General features: G+C 34.4%; 2 protein-coding genes across 5 annotated transcripts; both read left to right on the top strand.

The window, feature by feature from the left end:
- The first annotated feature begins 2,298 nt into the window (after positions 1-2,298).
- On the top strand, positions 2,299-6,089 carry LOC113762824 (transcriptional regulator ATRX). 3 transcript variants are annotated; one of them, XM_027306441.1, is made up of 7 exons: positions 2,299-2,321; positions 2,909-3,426; positions 3,824-4,508; positions 4,608-4,708; positions 4,818-4,907; positions 4,994-5,118; positions 5,261-6,089. In XM_027306441.1, exons 2-7 carry the CDS (start codon positions 2,944-2,946, stop codon positions 5,409-5,411), a joined length of 1,635 nt encoding a protein of 544 aa, XP_027162242.1. In that variant the 5' UTR covers positions 2,299-2,321; positions 2,909-2,943; the 3' UTR covers positions 5,412-6,089. The 3 variants fall into 3 exon arrangements, with proteins under 3 accessions (XP_027162242.1, XP_027162240.1, XP_027162241.1); XM_027306439.1 differs by having other exon boundaries at positions 5,241-6,089; XM_027306440.1 differs by lacking the exon at positions 2,299-2,321 and adding an exon at positions 2,469-2,674 and having other exon boundaries at positions 5,241-6,089.
- Positions 6,090-7,442: 1,353 nt separating this feature from the next.
- On the top strand, positions 7,443-12,526 carry LOC113761528 (RNA polymerase II-associated protein 3). 2 transcript variants are annotated; one of them, XM_027304552.1, is made up of 12 exons: positions 7,443-7,541; positions 8,295-8,363; positions 8,760-8,984; positions 9,069-9,193; positions 9,314-9,435; positions 9,516-9,598; positions 9,812-9,976; positions 10,425-10,553; positions 10,943-11,125; positions 11,587-11,681; positions 11,780-11,877; positions 12,154-12,526. In XM_027304552.1, exons 1-12 carry the CDS (start codon positions 7,500-7,502, stop codon positions 12,249-12,251), a joined length of 1,434 nt encoding a protein of 477 aa, XP_027160353.1. In that variant the 5' UTR covers positions 7,443-7,499; the 3' UTR covers positions 12,252-12,526. The 2 variants fall into 2 exon arrangements, with proteins under 2 accessions (XP_027160353.1, XP_027160352.1); XM_027304551.1 differs by having other exon boundaries at positions 8,265-8,363.
- Positions 12,527-17,637: the final 5,111 nt, after the last annotated feature.

Raw genomic sequence — 17,637 nt, 5'->3', positions numbered from 1 at the left:
GCCGAGCATGATCATAGAGATTAACGAAGGGAGTTCATCTTTCGTTAACCTAGTTCGAGTCACGAATAAACGTACGAGAGAAATGAAAGCCGAATTTTCCAGCTTATGATTTAGTTACATTTAGTCGTTATTTTAGTTAATTATTAGGCAATAGACGGACCAGCATTAGACATGTTTGGATCCGCTTCTTATAACGCCGGGTTTATTTTCCAAATTTAGTTAGGATTGCTCTGTGTAAAAGACTTATAAAACTCTTGTTTCTTTTGAATGAAACACGCGAAATATTCCAGAAAAATTATTATGCATGAGCGTGAAGCTCTCTAAAGCTCTTGCGAGCATCCTTCAATACTTCCGAATTTCTTGAGCGTTCGTTTCGACTTATCAATCAAGTAATCATCTTTGATTGTGGCTCCAGTTACCTTCTTAAAGTTCGCAATTATTCAACTATTAAACTTGTGTCAGTCACTAAAGATCCGGATTTGTTATTCTTGAATTTCGTTTGAACGACAGGATTCATATCATGTTACTTACAAGCCATGAAAAGCTGATATTCGAACATATACCCCATGTTGGATTTCTTGCATAGAAGTCGATTTTGGGTCATTAATAAATGAATTTTAGTATGGCTTTATTTATTAAGTTTCTAATACAACAAACAAAAAATCTACGTGGTGTTAAGCTTTAGTTCTGTACGCGGAAAAAGGTTACTCTAAAGAATGTTAGGATGTTAGGTTTTTAAGCTATTAGGTAGATAATAAGGAGGTCGGTAAGCCATACAAATTATATTAGATTTGACTTATTGACCGTTACAATAATGAGTTACGAGGTGCCAAGAAGGAAGCCACTGACCATTTGGTCCAGTGGTCATCACCATTAAACGTGATGCTGGAGGTCAGGGGTTCAATCCCTGCCTCCCACAAATTTGCCACAATTTGTGGCGGTTTTAATTGACTTTCATCGATGGAGTCTGTATTCACATCGATGTGGTCAGGTACTTTATTGTAGTTAGCTTCTAACAAAAAATTGATATGAAAAGCATGTAATTTCAATAATAGAGTGATTGATTATCAAGAAAATATCTCACCTTTAATATCATGAAAAAATATGTTAATTGATTCAATGAAAGAATTTATGACAACTTGTAAAAGTAGTTTTTAAAGTTAGTAATTCCTTTATATCATAGATGTTCTAATCTTTAGTTTTTTTCTAAAGAAAAAGTCGTGAGTGTCTTTTGTTATTGAAATAAGATGAAGTAATAAAGTATGGAGGTTTAAACATGTTTACGAGACATCCAAACCCAAAAAAAAAAAAGAAAAACTCTTATTTCTTTGACATGTTGACCGTAGAAGAATTGAAATATTAGCTAAAACAGAAAATTAGATCTTGTTTGGATTGCATTTTTCAGAGAATTTTTGGAGAAAAATTATTATAACACTTTTTGTAAGATATGATATATTTGAGGTAAAAAAAGATTGAAAATATGAAAATGAATATTTTTTCCAAAAAATAATATATTTTTATGAATATTATGAACAGAAAAATTAGGTTTATAATAGGCAAAACTACTCTCTGCTCCCAAATCAATTTATCATTCTTTCTTTGAATGTTTATATATATAAATTCAAAATATAACATAAATAATATGTCATTTGTGTTTTAAAGTATGACCAACTTTTTTTTAATTTCACTTAAATAGCTAAATCCTCTGTAACTAGGAAAATCTAGACCAAATACTTGACACAACTTTCCAAATATTTCATTTAGGTGGAAATAAAACCACAAGTACTAAACGGGGTGGTTTCATAGAAAATTTAAAGGAAACAAATACTACTAACTTACAAGCTTGTGGTTGTGAATTTATTATGCATAAAGTACAAGTTAAAAATTGATCCCTTATCAAAAAAAAAAAAAAAAAAGAGAGAAGATTTTTCCCTCCTGTGGACCAAAAATGGAGGGAATGAAAAGCAGCTATGGATTAACACGTTTGTTGGAAAAAAAGAAAAGCAGCTATGGAGAAATATAGACAAACTTGAAGCTTGCGGAATAGGCCCAATAGGCCATAAGGGACGAGGGGCTAAGGACTCGGGAGGAACTATGGTTGAAAGTTGATGGAGCAGGCCAGCAGGTTCATTGATGGCCTCCTCTCCTCCCCCTCCTCCTCCTCCTCGCCCCAACTCCCCCAAAGTTCCCAACTTTGTCACTGTTTTCCAACTGGGCTCCTGTAATTCTTGACTTTCCTTCACAAAATTTCTGCCCTTTTCAGCTCCTCTCCAACCTCATATTTTGAGGGTTCTGTCATCTGTGGAAGAAAATAACTCAAGGTAATAAAATTTTCATCTTCTGCTTTTTTATGCTTATCATATGTTGTCTCTTGAGTTCCAGAAGGAAACTTGTAATTTTCTTCCCATTTTTATACGTTTTTCTTTTTCCAGTTTCTTGATGTCAAGCTAGTGTTTTTATGTGGGGTTTCTTTAAAAATCAATTATACCATGTTACCTGTTCCTGGACTTCAGTGAGATTCGCTTTTATGTTTTCTTGTTTGCTTTTCAAAGATTACATCATAAAGTTCACGGTTTCTTTTGATATTAGTCAAGGAGCTCGACCTCTGTTGGAGGACGTACGATAGTTGGTAGCATATTTTATGAGGAAAAAAGAAGTACTTTAACCAACTAGCGTAAGTCGGGACAAAGCTTATCATAGTATTATTTAATATGCTTACAAGGTTGTTTGTTTCTACTCAGAAATTGCATTAGTGTAGATATTAATCTCGTAGTCGTGTCCTTTTGGCAACTTTAAAGCAGATTGAGAATGTTAGAAATGAGATCTGCTTAATTCTTCTTTGATCTCCTTTTCTTGCACTATAACAGATTTTCGTGACTTTGACAATGTCTTACTTGATGAATTGCAGCAGCAGAGGCTTGGAAGTAAGTGGACTGTGCCACTATGGAAAACGTTGGAAGTTTTGTATTTGATGATACGGGCAGAAATGCAAGGAAAAAGAGGAGCATTCGGCCTCGCCGAAGAGTAGATGATTCTCAATCTTGTTTGGATTACCGGGATAATTCTTCCCTGTCATCAACGCCTGTATCAGACAGTATGAGCAAACCATCAAGTGAGGAAAATCTCAGTCATGCTGCTGCTACGGGGGGAAAAGAAAGTACAAACCAAAGCGTTTCCAGAGCATCGTATGATAATCTTGGTGACGCCGAAACTGTCTCTAAAATGAGTAATGAAGTTGGACGATTGGGAGAATCAAATGATGCAGGCATCAGTAAACTTAAGAAAGTGAAGCTTAAGGTTGGTGGTGTTACTCATACACTACATACTAAAACCGTTTCTGAGGCTTCATCATTTGCTGGGTCTTCATCAACCAAGTCTTCTCTCTCTTCTGATGGCCCACCTGTGCACCCTAAGCTGATTGCGCAGGTAACTCCGTGCTTTAATGTTTGCACTAAGTAAGGCTACCAAAGTCCGAGCTTGTTCTATTTGAAACTTCTAATCCTTTTGATATCTATAGTAGGTTTGTTCTCTTCTTCTGGGCTCTGGATCAAAGATGATCCCTTATTCGGGATCAATGACCAAAAAAGTTTAGCATAATAGCATGTTATTTTTCCAAGTGAGTTAACAGATAGCTAAGTTGATAAAAGACCCTTATTTTGTCCAACCATCACAGCGGTTTGGTCTTTACCAGTTCATTCCCGCCTCAATACAAACCATGCCTTCCCCCCCCCCCCCTCCTTGGGCCATATTTTTCTAGCTCTAATTTGTGAAAGATGGGTTGAATTAGAGCTTAACAGGGGCTTCTTCTTCCTACATTTTCCAGGATAATGAAAACACAGGTCGCTGCACTTCTAAGGACAAAGGAAGTGGATTGCAGGGCATTCCATGGAAGGATTTTTCTAAGAGTGGTTTTACTGTTAAGAAACATGTTATTTCACTGGGAAAGATGCCTGGACAAAGTGTCTCTACTAGGCAATCTGGTGCTCTTGAGTCCTCTCGTAAGAGCAAACGAGTTCCTAAGAAACGTTCATTAGGTGAAGTTTTTGATGATGGAGAAGATAATAGTGATGACGAGATTCGGTACCTTGAAAAGGTCAGACGTCTGAGACTTAGTTCAAGTCACGGCACAGAGTTTGAAGATGTAGATGAAGTAGGGAGCAAGAAGCAACAGAATGCATCTAGGTTATCTTATGGTGATATCTACAGTAATGATGTAGATTTGAGATATCATAACAGCTCTTCATTAGGCAAGGAGCGTAGGAAGTCCAGATCAGTTAAAGCATCTGAAGATGCAGACTATTTTGAAGATGAAGACTCATTCTCTGATGATGAGCCTGAACCAAAGAGAAAGCACAGCAACGAGTTAATTGATGAGTCAGGGGATTTTAAGAGGGAAATGGCTATCACTACCCGCCAACGAGCACTCAAAAGTGCAAGATCCACTTCTTCCCCTTCTGGTGCAAGTTTGATTGAGTTCCCAAATGGATTACCTCCTGCCCCACCTAAAAGTGAGCATTCCTGTTGTAGAACTCTGTCCTGGTTCAAATGCATCTGTAACTTTTCTAATTGAATGTTTACAATATAACTTATGTTGGGTTGAGTGACAGAGCAAAAGGAAAAACTGTCGGAGGTGGAGCAACAACTGAAGAAAGCTGAGGCTGCTCAAAGACGTAGGATGCAAGTGGAGAAGGCTGCTCGGGAGGCTGAGGTTGTGCTTCCTACAACAGACTTTTATGCCAGTTATTTAGGTTGATATTCCAGTCAAATTACGTTATGTATTGTAAAAGATATGACTTCAAGGGTTGATGCTTTTACAGGCTGAGGCGATCAGAAAAATCCTAGGCCAAGATTCCAGTAGGAAGAAGCAAGAGGATAAAATGAAGAAGCGACAAGATGAGCTGGCTCAGGTGACAACGCAAATGATCCACGTGAAGAAGCTATCTATGTGTCTTTTTGGATTCATTCTAAATTATAGGTCTCTGATGTGATGCAGGAGAGGGCTGCAAACAACGTTCTTGCATCAAATGCAGTTAGATGGGTGATTGGCCCGTCCGGGACTACTGTGACGTTCCCTGATGAGATAGGCCTCCCAAGAATTCTTGAATCCAAGCCTTGTAGGTAATATGCCACTTTTTCAATCCTGTGCACTTTTAATTGCACGCCAACAGATCTTCAGGAGTCTCCGTGGCACTACAAATATGTACTTCTGCTATTCTCACCCTCTTTTGTCTCTGACTCAGCCTTTGTTCTTTGCCGTCAGTTATCCTCCTCCACGTGAAAACTGTGCTGGCCCTTCTTGTACAAATGCATACAAGTACCGAGACTCAAAGTCAAAGTTGCCACTGTGCAGCCTCGGTTGCTACAAGGCAATACATGAGAAGATGCAGACTGCGGCTGCTTGTTTGATTTGACCACCTCTGGTTGTTGTCTTCTGCTGGAATTTAGGAATACAGTGTTTGCATAGTTCTGTTAGGTTTACCCAGTTTAAGTGGATGGGATGTATATAATCCAATTTGATGCTGGCATCTGTAGACTGGAAAGATGCGATGCTGAAATTTCGCTTAATTACTTTATTTGGTATAGCTTTGATAGGTTCCTTATTAATGTTCTCTTTAGAGATTGTTTTTGCACTCTACAACCGCCTGGCTGCATGGATCAATGTAAGTCATTTTGGTACGGTGTCCATTTGGAGTGCAGCTTTTGGGAGTTTCTTGAAGCAATTTGATCCCCCCTCATAGAAGGACCAAGATGCAGATCTTCAAGGCTGGAGTTGTAATATGCAAGAAAGCCTACATATGCCTTGGTGTTGGTTTACTGAAATTGTCATGCCCCACCAGAATGCGGGTTGACATTTGTCTAGAATTATCATCAAGTTGTCTTGTAAATCTTGTAATGCTATTAGGTTTGTGGTACCAGAATCACAAAGTTGGTTAAAAGCTGCAGAAATTTGCTTGTTATGTTTTTGCGTACAAGTGACTTATTCTCCCTTTTTGTGCTGAAATCTGTTGGTCTGCTGCGTTAGTAACGATGTAGAGATGATTTTCAATTTTTCATGCTGTCTTGGCTATAGATTAAATGTTGAAATCTGACTCTGGTAATCTTGCAACTTGCTTTTTCATTTGTTGGATACAATTTACTTTTCAGCTAGGCTCAATTGTCTGCTTCAACAGTTGAATATGAACAAACGTGCAGATACAATCTCTAGCCTGTGCTTAAGCAAAGTGTATAGTTACCATCCACATAAAATTCCATACGCATCCTCCGAGCTAATGGAAATGCATGATATCTAATGGCAAAACCAAAACGAATGGTTATTTATAAAACAATTTTGTGCGTTAAGTGGGTGATTTTAACTAAAAATAGTTAAGTGGCAAAAGTTATTTGTATAGTTTATTGGTGTTTGTTGAAAAAAAAAAGTATAGTTTATTGGTAAATAAGTTTCTCAACCATTAAATATTTTCATAAAAAATAACAATATTATATTTAACTATAAAAATAAATTCTTTAACATATTATGATCAAAAAATATTTTTTTTAATAGGAATGAAGGGGCTATACGATTGAAGTAGTCTAGAGGTAGAGCTTTTAACGAGACAAATCGAGTTGAATGCTTGATGTTCAGGCTTTGTTCGTATATTATACAAATAGGTTCAAGTTCGATTCGAATATTAACAAATTACAAATATCGTTTGAATTTGATTCGTTTATTTGTATAAACATTTAAGATTGAGCTTAAACTCAACTTGTTAAACTATACGAGCCAAATTCAAGGTCAAGCACGGCTCGAATTTGGCTCGTTCTCGAATTTGATTTTGAAGATGATCTAATTATATTGTTAATAAATAATACATTGTTTAGAATAAAAAATAAATAATGCTAATTTATGTATAAGTACTTTTTTAGTAAAATATAATATGTATTTAATAATATTAATTGTATTTATATTTATATATATGTGTTCACGAAGAGGTTCATGTTCGGTTCGATTATTAAACGAGTCTAATATTGTGTTTGAACTGCATTCGTTTATTAAACAATTGTACTTTTTTCGAATTCAAACGATTCGAACATAAATACGTTCGTAAACAGTTTGCTTCATTAAAAACTCTATCCATTGATAAATATAGTAGTCTACCCTTAAAAACTTTTCATAAGAAATAATAATCTATATTTAAGTGAGGAAAAAGATTATTTAGCACAATATTATCAATATTTACAATAGAGTGGGAAGGGAAAAAAGTAAAACTACACATATAAGAGAAATAATGAAGAACAAAAAAAAATTAGTTTGTAAATTTTGTAAATGCAGGGGGTCAATTTGCACTAACTCCTAATTACTGGGTACAATTTGTAATTAAGCCTTAAAGTTGATCCAGCTTCGATGGTAGTATTAAAATGAAATGTGTTTCTTTCTCCCCTTGGAATTCTAGAAGCATCTGAATTCTGAACTGCTTCCGCTCTCTCTTCTTCTCCGACTGCCGTGCCCTCTATTCCCAGCAATGTCTAGGGTTCCCTCCAAGCATTCTCGCGATCAAGCTCAGGTGCATATGCATTTTCTCTTCTATTTGTTAGCAGAGCAGCATTGCTGTAGTATCTTTTCACCAAGCATGATTTCAATATCGAAACGGCTTTAGCTTTTGCATTTTTTTTTGTGGGCTTGTTGATTTTAAGGTCTGGATTCTATACTTGCTGGAGGTATTAGTTCTATTGCAGTAAGTACCATCACATTGCTGGTGGAGAAGTTGGAGGTATTCAAGCAAGAAGAACCCTTCAAATTTGCTGCTTTATTTGTTCATGGAAATTAAGAAGAAATTAGATGAAAATGGTTGAAGATTATAGGGTTGGTAGAATCCATTTCTTGACTAGAAATGAAAAGTGTAAATAAAATTCTGAGAGCAGTAACTTCATCATTGTGTTTATGTTTATCTAGTGGAGTCAAGGCCTGTAGTAATTCTATTCTGTGAGTTCACTATTTTGTGGTCCGGGAAGGATTTCAAAGCCGTGTTAAGTTGTGGATGAAATCGAGCTAGCTGTAAGATTTCTTTGCGAAATATATTCTTGTACGAGGAAAAAAAAGAAAATAGATGTTGAGAACTATGGAGGTGCATTTTTTTTAATGTTACTGGACTGTATTATTTTTCTTTACGTCTAAAGTGTGTACTACTGGACTAAATTGGCCCAGAGAAAGTACAAACATGATGTTGCTCGTTAGTTTTTTTTTTTTTTTTTTTACACCTACCTTAGTGATGATTTTGGTTGAACAGGACTTTGAGGGGCTTCTGAATAATTTACAGGATTGGGAATTATCATTCAAGGATAAAGACAAGAAACTTAAGTCACAATCCCGAGGCAAGGAGAAGGCAGTAAGTTTTCTGTTTTCTTGTAGTTAAGATGTGCAGTTACTCAACCCTTGACTGTCTCAGCATACGAAATCATATTCATGTGCAGAATTCTGTTAGAATGCTCTATCTTAGAGAATTGTTGGCAGTTACATCGAGAGTGTTTTTTTTTTTTTTTTTTTTTTTTTATAGCCACTTCACCCTGACAGTGAATTTAGTCAGTGTGAATGCATTTCTGTTTGCAAATTTTTCTTTGTTTTTCTTTTCCCTTTCATTTTCTATTCTTGTTTGATTGCATTTAAGTGGTGCCAAAGGGGAAGACATGAAGGTGATCTTTTGATTGCATTTTCTGATTTTTACTGTTTTTTTTATTACATAAGTGTTGTTTTTGATTATTGATTGGATCAAGTTTTATTTCAGGATCTCCTTGCTCAAAGACATAATCATAATGTAGCAAATGCTAATCAGCTGTCTAGTAGCTCAAGAGTTGGTGAGAGACATGCAGTTGAAAAAAATGCCAATGAGCATATTGGTGATGCTGCTAAAAAATATGATTATTTGAGAAACTATGATGCAATAAGGCAGTTATCAAGTGGTTTCATGACAGAAGAGAGTTCAGTTGATGCAAACTCGGAGAAAGAGTTGGTATGCTTCACACTCAACAAATATGGTTTAGAATGACATGTTTGTCTTGTATTGATACTGATTCTTACTTTCTATCTTGCGTAGGGCAATGAATATTTTAAACATAAGAAGTTTAATGAAGCAATTGACTGTTACTCTAGAAGCATTGCATTGTTGCCTACTGCAGTTGCTTATGCTAATAGGGCTATGGCTTATATCAAAATCAAAAGGCAAGTTCATATCAACTATCTTCTTAGTTTTATTATTTCCAGAATAGAGAAATTATTCTCTTTTATAAGATAAAATGTACACACTATAAGAAGTGACATGTTCTCCTCATTTTAAATTAGATTCGAGGAGGCTGAGAGTGACTGTACTGAGGCCTTAAATCTAGATGATCGCTACATTAAGGCCTATTCTCGTCGTTCAACAGCCAGAAAAGAGCTTGGCAAACTAAAAGAAGCCTATGATGGTATTATTATGGATCCTATGAAACCTCTTTTTGATTTATTTAAAAAAGAAGTATTTCTGATGAAGTATGACTGATTGCAGATGCTGAATTTGCCTTGAGGTTAGAGCCACAAAACCAGGAGATCAAGAAGCAATATGCAGAAGCCAAATCTTTGCTAGATAAGGTTTACTCCTTACCTTGTAATCAATTTTCTTGTTCTCTTATTCTTGTAAAGAAATAGATTTGAGGACTCAGTTTGTCAAAGTTTTCACATGCCTCTGAACACTTAAGACGGCAAATTCAATTAAACTAATAATCCTTGAGTACTTGAGTCATATATTACTGCTATCTCTGGATATAGTTCTTCCATTTTTTATCAGTCATTGTCAATTTCCAGGAAATTCTTAAGAAGGTATCTAGAGCATCAACAAGCTCTGTGCAAGGGTTGCAAAAAGCTGGAAAGCCAAAGGTTGAGACAAACAAAGCTGTAAATGGGGTCAAACCTGTCTCCAGTGATTTTAATAGTGGAATGGTGGCTGAAGTTCAGGATGATCATACAAAGGTCTGAACAATGGAGTTTCTTCTTTCACTTTTTTGACTGCTTGTATATATGTATACTATTTGGTTTGGCTTGGCTGGGAGCAAAACTACTGTGAGTTAAAAAGGACTCCAGTAAATCACCTTCTTTTCTTTTCTTGCTCCTTTAGCTTCTGGAGGTAAAAACATGTCTTTGGGACAGTTCATTCTGTTTCCTGAAGGTTTATTTTGTGTTTAAGAGTTTTATAGTCATCTTCGTTGCAAGGTGAAAGCATGGGCTTTGGAGCTTCATATTCATTGCACCTGACCTGTCATAGAGATTCTTAAGAATGTATTTTGGATGATAAAAAATGGCTTTACATTTGTGATGGTTGGAAATTTTTGGAAAAAATAGCTTTACATTTGATCAGTATCTTCTTTTATCAGATAGTGGGCAAAAGTCATTTCTCTGAACTTTAAGCTGTGATTGGCAGGGTAATAATGGAGAAATTCCTTTAAAGACAGCTATGCGACTTGATGGTACTAGTATGAAGACTAAGGATCAAAATGGAAATGCTTCTCATGAACCAGCTCTTCAGAACACTGCTTTGGAGACAACGAAGGTCCATTGTTTTCTTTTCTTGTATAATCTTTTCGTTAAGAGCTGGTGTTTTTAGAAAGATAGTGAATGTTTAAGAAGATTAGGGGCAACAAACAATTCTAACATTTCAATTTTGATGATTAGAAAGGGCAAATAGTTTAATAACAAAGATTTAAGAGAACAAGATAATGAAAAGTTGCAGATTGATCTTTTATGTCAACGGTCTGCAAATACTTTTTGCTTTCACAAACAGGTCTAAAATAATTATAGATTTTATATGTGCATGGCATGACTTTGTGATCAGCTGGCTATTATCAAAATTGTAGCGTGATTTGTGGATTTATATGCTAAGACTCAGCCTGCCCTTGGGTTCTCTTTTTCTCTACTGATTCTTTTGGTTTTTAATCACAGAGAAGCAGCACCAATGGCAAGCATGAGTTGAAGACATCAGTTCAAGAGCTTGCCGCACGAGCTGCTACTCTTGCTAAGGCTGAGGCTGCTAAAATCATTGCACCTCCAAATTCAGCTTACCAGTTTGAGGTTTCTTGGCGGGGGCTTTCTGGTGACCGTAGCTTACAGGCTCAATTATTGAAGGTCTATTTTTACATTGTTTTGCAGCCGTGTGTCACTTTTGTCCTTTGCACGCAATTCAGAATGTACCATTTAGGATGCTAAGTTTCTGTAGTTGCATACTCATGGTTTTTATGAATCTTTCCAAATTTATTTGCTATGTTCTCTCAAAATCACTTTAAATTCTTTTTAACAATTTATCTTGATGGAGGAGAATGACTTTTCCATCTTGAGACTTGCAAAAAGGTTGATTGGCAAGGCGGAACTTTACCAACTCTGTTTTCAATTCAGTGACATGTCTATCTAAATGCTGTTTGTGTGGTATTTTTTGTTTTTTGGAAAGGACCATCTTCATGTTGAAACTGATCATAGATTGACAAAGAAATGGAAATTTCATGCTGATAGTAATTTCACTTTTCATTGTTGCTGTTGTTTATAGTTTGTTTCTTTTCCCATTGTGTGACCTCCTCTTTTTCCCTGATCAGGCAACTCCTCCAACTTCATTGCCACAGATATTTAAGAATGCCTTGTCTGCTTCATTACTCATGGATATTCTTGGGTGTATTGCTACCTTTTTCGTGTAAGTTAATATCTTCAATAAACTATTTGTAAATGAATTCGCAAAATTATGTTTCTTTTAATGATTTGCTGACATTTCTTCTGCCTTATGTTTGGCAGAGAAGATGTGGATTTAGCTGTCAAATTCTTAGAAAATCTAACCAAAATCCCAAGATTCGACATGATTGTCATGTGTCTTTCCTCTGCTGATAAGGCTGGTAGGTCCACGCTAATCTAATAGAATTATAATGTAATAGGGTTGAGACATGGTTAAATGTGCAGTTCGTGTTATCTAACATACTATTGTAAATGACCGCGTTAAATAATTCCCTTGTGCAGCCAATTACTACTGTTTTTCAGTAGTTCAGCCTATGAATCAGTTTATATGCTCTCACCAGAAAGACGAATGAATGCGTGTGGAGTTTTGTATCAATGATATTATTCATTTATTAAAGCTGAGTTTGATTGACCTGGATTCCTGTTTATACGTACAGACCTTTTCAGGATGTGGAATGAAGTATTCAGCCAGACAACTCCAGAATATGCTGAGATCCTCAGCCGTTTGCGCTCAAGATACAGACTCCAGAACTGATGGATTTAAAGCTTTTTAGGTTGATGCTCTAAACCATGAAGGATCAGTTTAGTCATTTTGTTACTACTCTATGTAAAAAGTAAGGCGAATGTATAAAATATTATGTACATAATAATTACTGGGAATCATTCTAATTGTACTTCTGACAACTGTACTTAAAAATGAAATGGTCTAGCAGGTCGAAGGTGATCAAGTTTTCAGTATGAATCTTGTTGGGTAACTGGTAGGCTATCCGAGGTTTTGACCTAATAATCTTAAATTCTCATCTTCTAATATTTGAGAAGGCCATGTAGCTTCTAATCCTTGAGTGTAAATCTTCACTTCTGCTTCCACAATAATCTGCATCTTGTCAGGTCAGTGTGGATGAGGATTCATTATTCAATTAGCTATAGCAAGCCTGAATATCTGTCTAGTCTCTCTTGAGTCTTAACCTTGCCATGTTTGTGGACTTATTGCTTGTTATCGCCCTAATGGACTTGTTATTCTGGTCGACTTATCCTTTGAACTGGGATGTCAGCACAATTGTGGCCCTCCTCTTGGTGTCAGTTCACAGGAAAACCAGTTTTTTGAATGTTTGTCTAAAATTTTACTGTAACTTACTGTAGAAGTTTTTAAAAAAATTTTTAAAGTGCGTAAATTTTTGAATATTTTGAAGTGAATAGTTTAAAAATTTTGAAAAATGTTTGAGATTACTGTAGTTAAAGTTTTTAAAAAATTTGTAGCAGACAAACTTGGCAAAAAACTTAAGTGCCAAACAGGGCTGAAAAAGGAAGTATGAAGATTAACCAATACTTTTGGTGCCTGTCCATCTAATTGGCACAACTACTGACCAACTCTGGTTGTTGGGGGAATTTAATTCCAATCCTCCTTGTCAAGACTCCAAAGCTGGTTGAAAGAGAGAGAGAGAGTAGGGAATTACTTATGAAGAAACAAATAGAGACTAGCATTCACAGCATTCATTGTGATTTTGACCCAATTTATGAAGAAACAAATAGAGACTAGCATTCATTTTGTGATTTTGACCCAATACTAGAAATACTTGTACTACTACTATTCTTGCCTTGCATACACTTTCGTTGTGATCATCAATAGAGAAAATGGATAGCAAACCAAGAATCCTTGACAGCCATGAGCTGGTGCTGGTAGCCCCACCTGCAATTGTTTTTGGCGAGGGATAAGGGATGTCTACCAAACTTTGAAATTCCGGTTTTTGCATTGTCCCAATGTGATTTTTTGTCTGGCCAACTTCTTCTTGACAATTTTGATTCACAAATCTCTGTTGATCTATTTATTAAACATTTGTGCGAGGATATTTATTACCAAGAACAATCATCAATAATGTTCCTGAAGGAGCCTATTTTTGCAGCGACAGATACCAACTGTTGTTGCCCTCTTTTAATAATGTCCATATTAGCTTTGCATTTTGTCAAAAATGCAACAAAGCTGCAGATTTTGTCATTAGAGTTCGAAAGATGTTTGGGAGCTTTTTGTTTTTTTTGGATAGTAATTACCCAAGAATTTTATTCATGTTGTGAAGGATAACGAGAGAGGAAAAATGTATATACAAATGTCAAATCCTATTTTCATCTTTTGTTGATATAATCTCACCCCCTCCCCTAAAAAAAGAACATTTATGGGACAATCCAAAAAACAATCTCCATTTGAATTAGCTGTTTTTTAAGATATTTTTGAAATATTTTACTATAATAATGTAGGTAAAAATTTTTTTACTGTAGATGAGATTATTTTTTAGGCTGTTTTTAGTGTTTTTGAGATTTTTTTTTTTTGGTATTTTTTGAGGTTGTTTTTAGTATTTGTGATTTTTTTTTTGTATATTACTGCAACACTATATATGAAAATCTTTGTTTTTAAAAAAATAACCAATCCAAACGCAGCCAAAGTAGTTTACTAACTCAAATTTTCATTTATTAGTTCTTTCTTTTCTTTGTTTTTAACCCTTTTTTTTTCCACTTTCATGAATCAAACTGTAACAGTTTAATAACATGTTATTTGGTCTAGACCCTCTCACATATACCAAGTAAAGTCCAGATTTGATGGAAATTGGTCTTGCCAACCAATCATTTGATATTTATTGTGGGCAAGAAGGTAGCTGGGAATTTGGGCAGGCAGACCACCAACCAACACAAGATATTTGGAGCTTCTTCACACAGTAGAGAGACAACTGGCTTTGAATCACACAAACTTTTAGGGATAATAGAAGAATTAGGGATTATCTGGATTAGGGGACCATCTCATAATTTGGATGAATTTCTAAAGAAGTTCCATCATTAACACAAAAATAAAAAAAATCTTGGGATGAACTCTTGTGTTTTCCTTTTTTTTAAACGGTTGCAGGATCAGCCTTACGTAACAAAAATTGTTCATTATTCCTCAAACGTTGCTTTCACAACTCTTAATTCCATGCAAGAAATGTCTAACATGAGTAATTAACCAATTGCCTAACCTTTCTTGCACGTTGATGTATACCATACAAAAAAAATATGTGGAGCAACAGTATTTATATTGGTAAAAAAAGAGGTAGTTTTTGTACTCTTTTTTTTTTTGTCGATACCATAGACCTACAATTATTCTATGCTACGAGAAGGGAATGAACTGAAGAGGCCGAGGGGAAATCGAAAGGGACTGAATCACCTACCGGCCCAGACGAGTGCACTACGCACTCGGCTGGAAGCTACTTGAAGTGGCTTGCCACATTTTTGTGGCCAATGGTGGGAGGCAAGGTTTGGTCCCCTGATCTCTCACCTCACCAACTTTGGTGGTGGCTACTGAATTAAGAGCTCAGTGGTTAGATAGTTTTTGTACTAGCAAGAAAGATTTGAATCATAGGGATTCAGCCTTGAAAGAGACCACATTAAAACATGCAACACCCTTCAAAAGTTGCATGATAAAACGAATTGATCCTTAGATGATATTGCTGAATCATATATTATCACATATCAGAAGAAAAAAAAAGTGGTATGGTTTAAGCAAAATGTCATCAAAATTGAACATCATGTACAACATTTTGTTCTTATTGGCATATCATATTTGGGAGACTCAAGTTAAAATTTATTGTTGGATGGTGGAAATAAGAATTTTTAATCCCTAAATTACAATAATTTTAATTATTTAAGATATAAATCACTGTCATTTTTTGAATAAGGTGGCAATCGGTGATTGTCATATATAGAATGTAGAAGTAGTTTCCTTTAAAGAAACTGCAGAATTTTCTAACCCTAAAAGAGGGATAAAATTTTTGAATAAAACTGCAGAATTTTCTAACCCTAAATGAGTATTAACCTTTACTGCAGGGCTCTTAAAATACACTACTCCGTTACTAAGGCCAAGAAAAGGTACTTGTAAGTTTGCTTTTAAGTTTGACTTCAATAGTCAATAGGTATTAGGTAATGGAAAAGATTCATTGTCGAGGTAATCTTTTGGATTACCGATATAGATCATTACAACGATAGATTCGCACGCAATAAAGTTTGTGTTTTGGGGGGGAGGGGGGGGTTTGGGGATGGGATAGCCCCCTCTCGGCCAGAAAAAACACACTGCGCCTGAATTTTAATTGGACCAACAAAGTTTGAGCCTAAATATTATACTCGAATTAAATGTGAATTGAACTTAGATTATATTAGATTAGACCGATTATAGTGTGATTCGTATATGAATATAATTATATATGTAAAAAATATATAATAATATTTATAATTTATGATTATCTATATTATATATAAAAGGAGAGGAAGGATTTGGAATAAACAAAAATTTATCACTTTATATATTTTTTAAACTACCATTGATGATGAGAGAGCTTCTGATATAAAAAAAAAATTTATCTATTTTTGATAATTATCTACTACCAATATGATTTTTTATCAAGTAATATGTATTTTTTTATATTTTATTTTTAAACTTATTTAGTAAATCTTAATTTTAATTAGCAACTTCCAATTATGGTTATGAATTTTTATAACTTTTATTTTGGTGCTTTTTTTACATATGTAATTTCAAATATATAAAACCAATTTTTTTGAAAATAATTTCAATAAATATACTCAAAATATTTCACAAAAATTTTTTCTATTAGTTGCACTCACATTAGTGTGTTCCTTGAATACTAATACATATTATGACATAACATGTTAATAATTTATATGTAAATTTGTATTAATTCATAATTATAAAATATATATTATATATATTTATGTATTTAATTATGAGTTTGGGTCAAATTCAATTTGAATCCGAAATTCATGTAATAGTGTGAGATGAACTTGAACCTTTTTAATTTAAATCTGAAATCCGAAAATTTATATAACTCATATGCCGAATTTGAATTTGCTGAAACCCGACTTAAAAAGCTAAATTGACACCACTACACTAACACTAAACAATAGAGGTGTGGTAATATAGTGTGATCAAAGAACTCTAATCAAATTGTCATTAAATTCATAACTTCTTCCCAAAGAAAAAAGAGTATAAACCAAAATTAGAAAAAAAGCATACTGAAACATGAAAATAAAAACGAGATAAAATTAAATTCAGATAAAATAAAATAAAATTAGATTAAGAAAACCAAAAAGTGAAATATTAAATTATTGGTGTTGTTTAGTCTTCCAAGTTCTGACACATCCAAAGACTAAAGGAACTCACTTTCTAAAACTTGGAGGACTTCACACTGCAACACTGTCTGACAATCACGTGCTGTCTGTCCTCCCTCCCTCCATTCCAATCCAAATTCTCCTTTATTAATAATTGGGATAATTTCATAAACTACCCCTAAGGTATCTGATAATTTTAATGAGCTCCTTTTAATTTTAAAAAATTACACCTACCTCTCATAATTTGATACTTTTAAAAACTGAACCTTAGATTTGGTAAAAATTTTAAACGAATACCTCTAAACACCCTCACTGTATAAATTTCAATTACTTTATAAAGCAATAAGATATTTAGTACAAGGGTAAGAAAAGTTCTCAAGTTTTCAATACCAAAATTTTATTATTTGGTAAGCAATTGTCTATCAATTATGATAAATTATTTTTAATAGTACTTTATTGAAAATACATATTTTTTCTAAATTGGGGAAGAAACTATCATCATAATGGTTTTAAAGTTAGTGAATTTTTGGATTGGTAAAACTGTCACAGTTTGATAGTAGTTTTGAGTCTTTTTTTGAGTTAGTGTCATTAAAAGTTCTTTAAAAAGGTCATTAATTTAATATTTAGGATCAGTGTTTATGGTTCCATAATTTTAATAAAAAAATATAAAAGTAAGGAATAAAAAAAGAGAAGGAAAAAAAAAATTATAAATCCCATTTTTTGTATACGTATATTCAATAAGGAAGTTTTATTAAAATATTAAAACTAATATTGAGTGT

The sequence above is a fragment of the Coffea eugenioides genome, chromosome 2 (assembly GCF_003713205.1).
Source record: "Coffea eugenioides isolate CCC68of chromosome 2, Ceug_1.0, whole genome shotgun sequence".
In the NCBI taxonomy this organism is placed as follows: domain Eukaryota; kingdom Viridiplantae; phylum Streptophyta; class Magnoliopsida; order Gentianales; family Rubiaceae; genus Coffea; species Coffea eugenioides.
This window is presented reverse-complemented; position numbering and strand designations above follow the sequence as displayed.

Excerpts from the sequence above, each read along its gene's own strand:
- LOC113761528 (XM_027304551.1), top strand. The coding sequence starts at position 7,500 with ATGTCTAGGGTTCCCTCCAAGCATTCTCGCGATCAAGCTCAG. Across the intron at positions 7,542-8,264 it reads ATTCTCGCGATCAAGCTCAG|GACTTTGAGGGGCTTCTGAA; the intron begins GTGCATATGCAT and ends TTGGTTGAACAG. Across the intron at positions 9,436-9,515 it reads ACTAAAAGAAGCCTATGATG|ATGCTGAATTTGCCTTGAGG; the intron begins GTATTATTATGG and ends GACTGATTGCAG.
- LOC113762824 (XM_027306439.1), top strand. The coding sequence starts at position 2,944 with ATGGAAAACGTTGGAAGTTTTGTATTTGATGATACGGGCAGAAATGCA. Across the intron at positions 3,427-3,823 it reads ACCCTAAGCTGATTGCGCAG|GATAATGAAAACACAGGTCG; the intron begins GTAACTCCGTGC and ends TACATTTTCCAG. Across the intron at positions 4,908-4,993 it reads GACAAGATGAGCTGGCTCAG|GAGAGGGCTGCAAACAACGT; the intron begins GTGACAACGCAA and ends GATGTGATGCAG.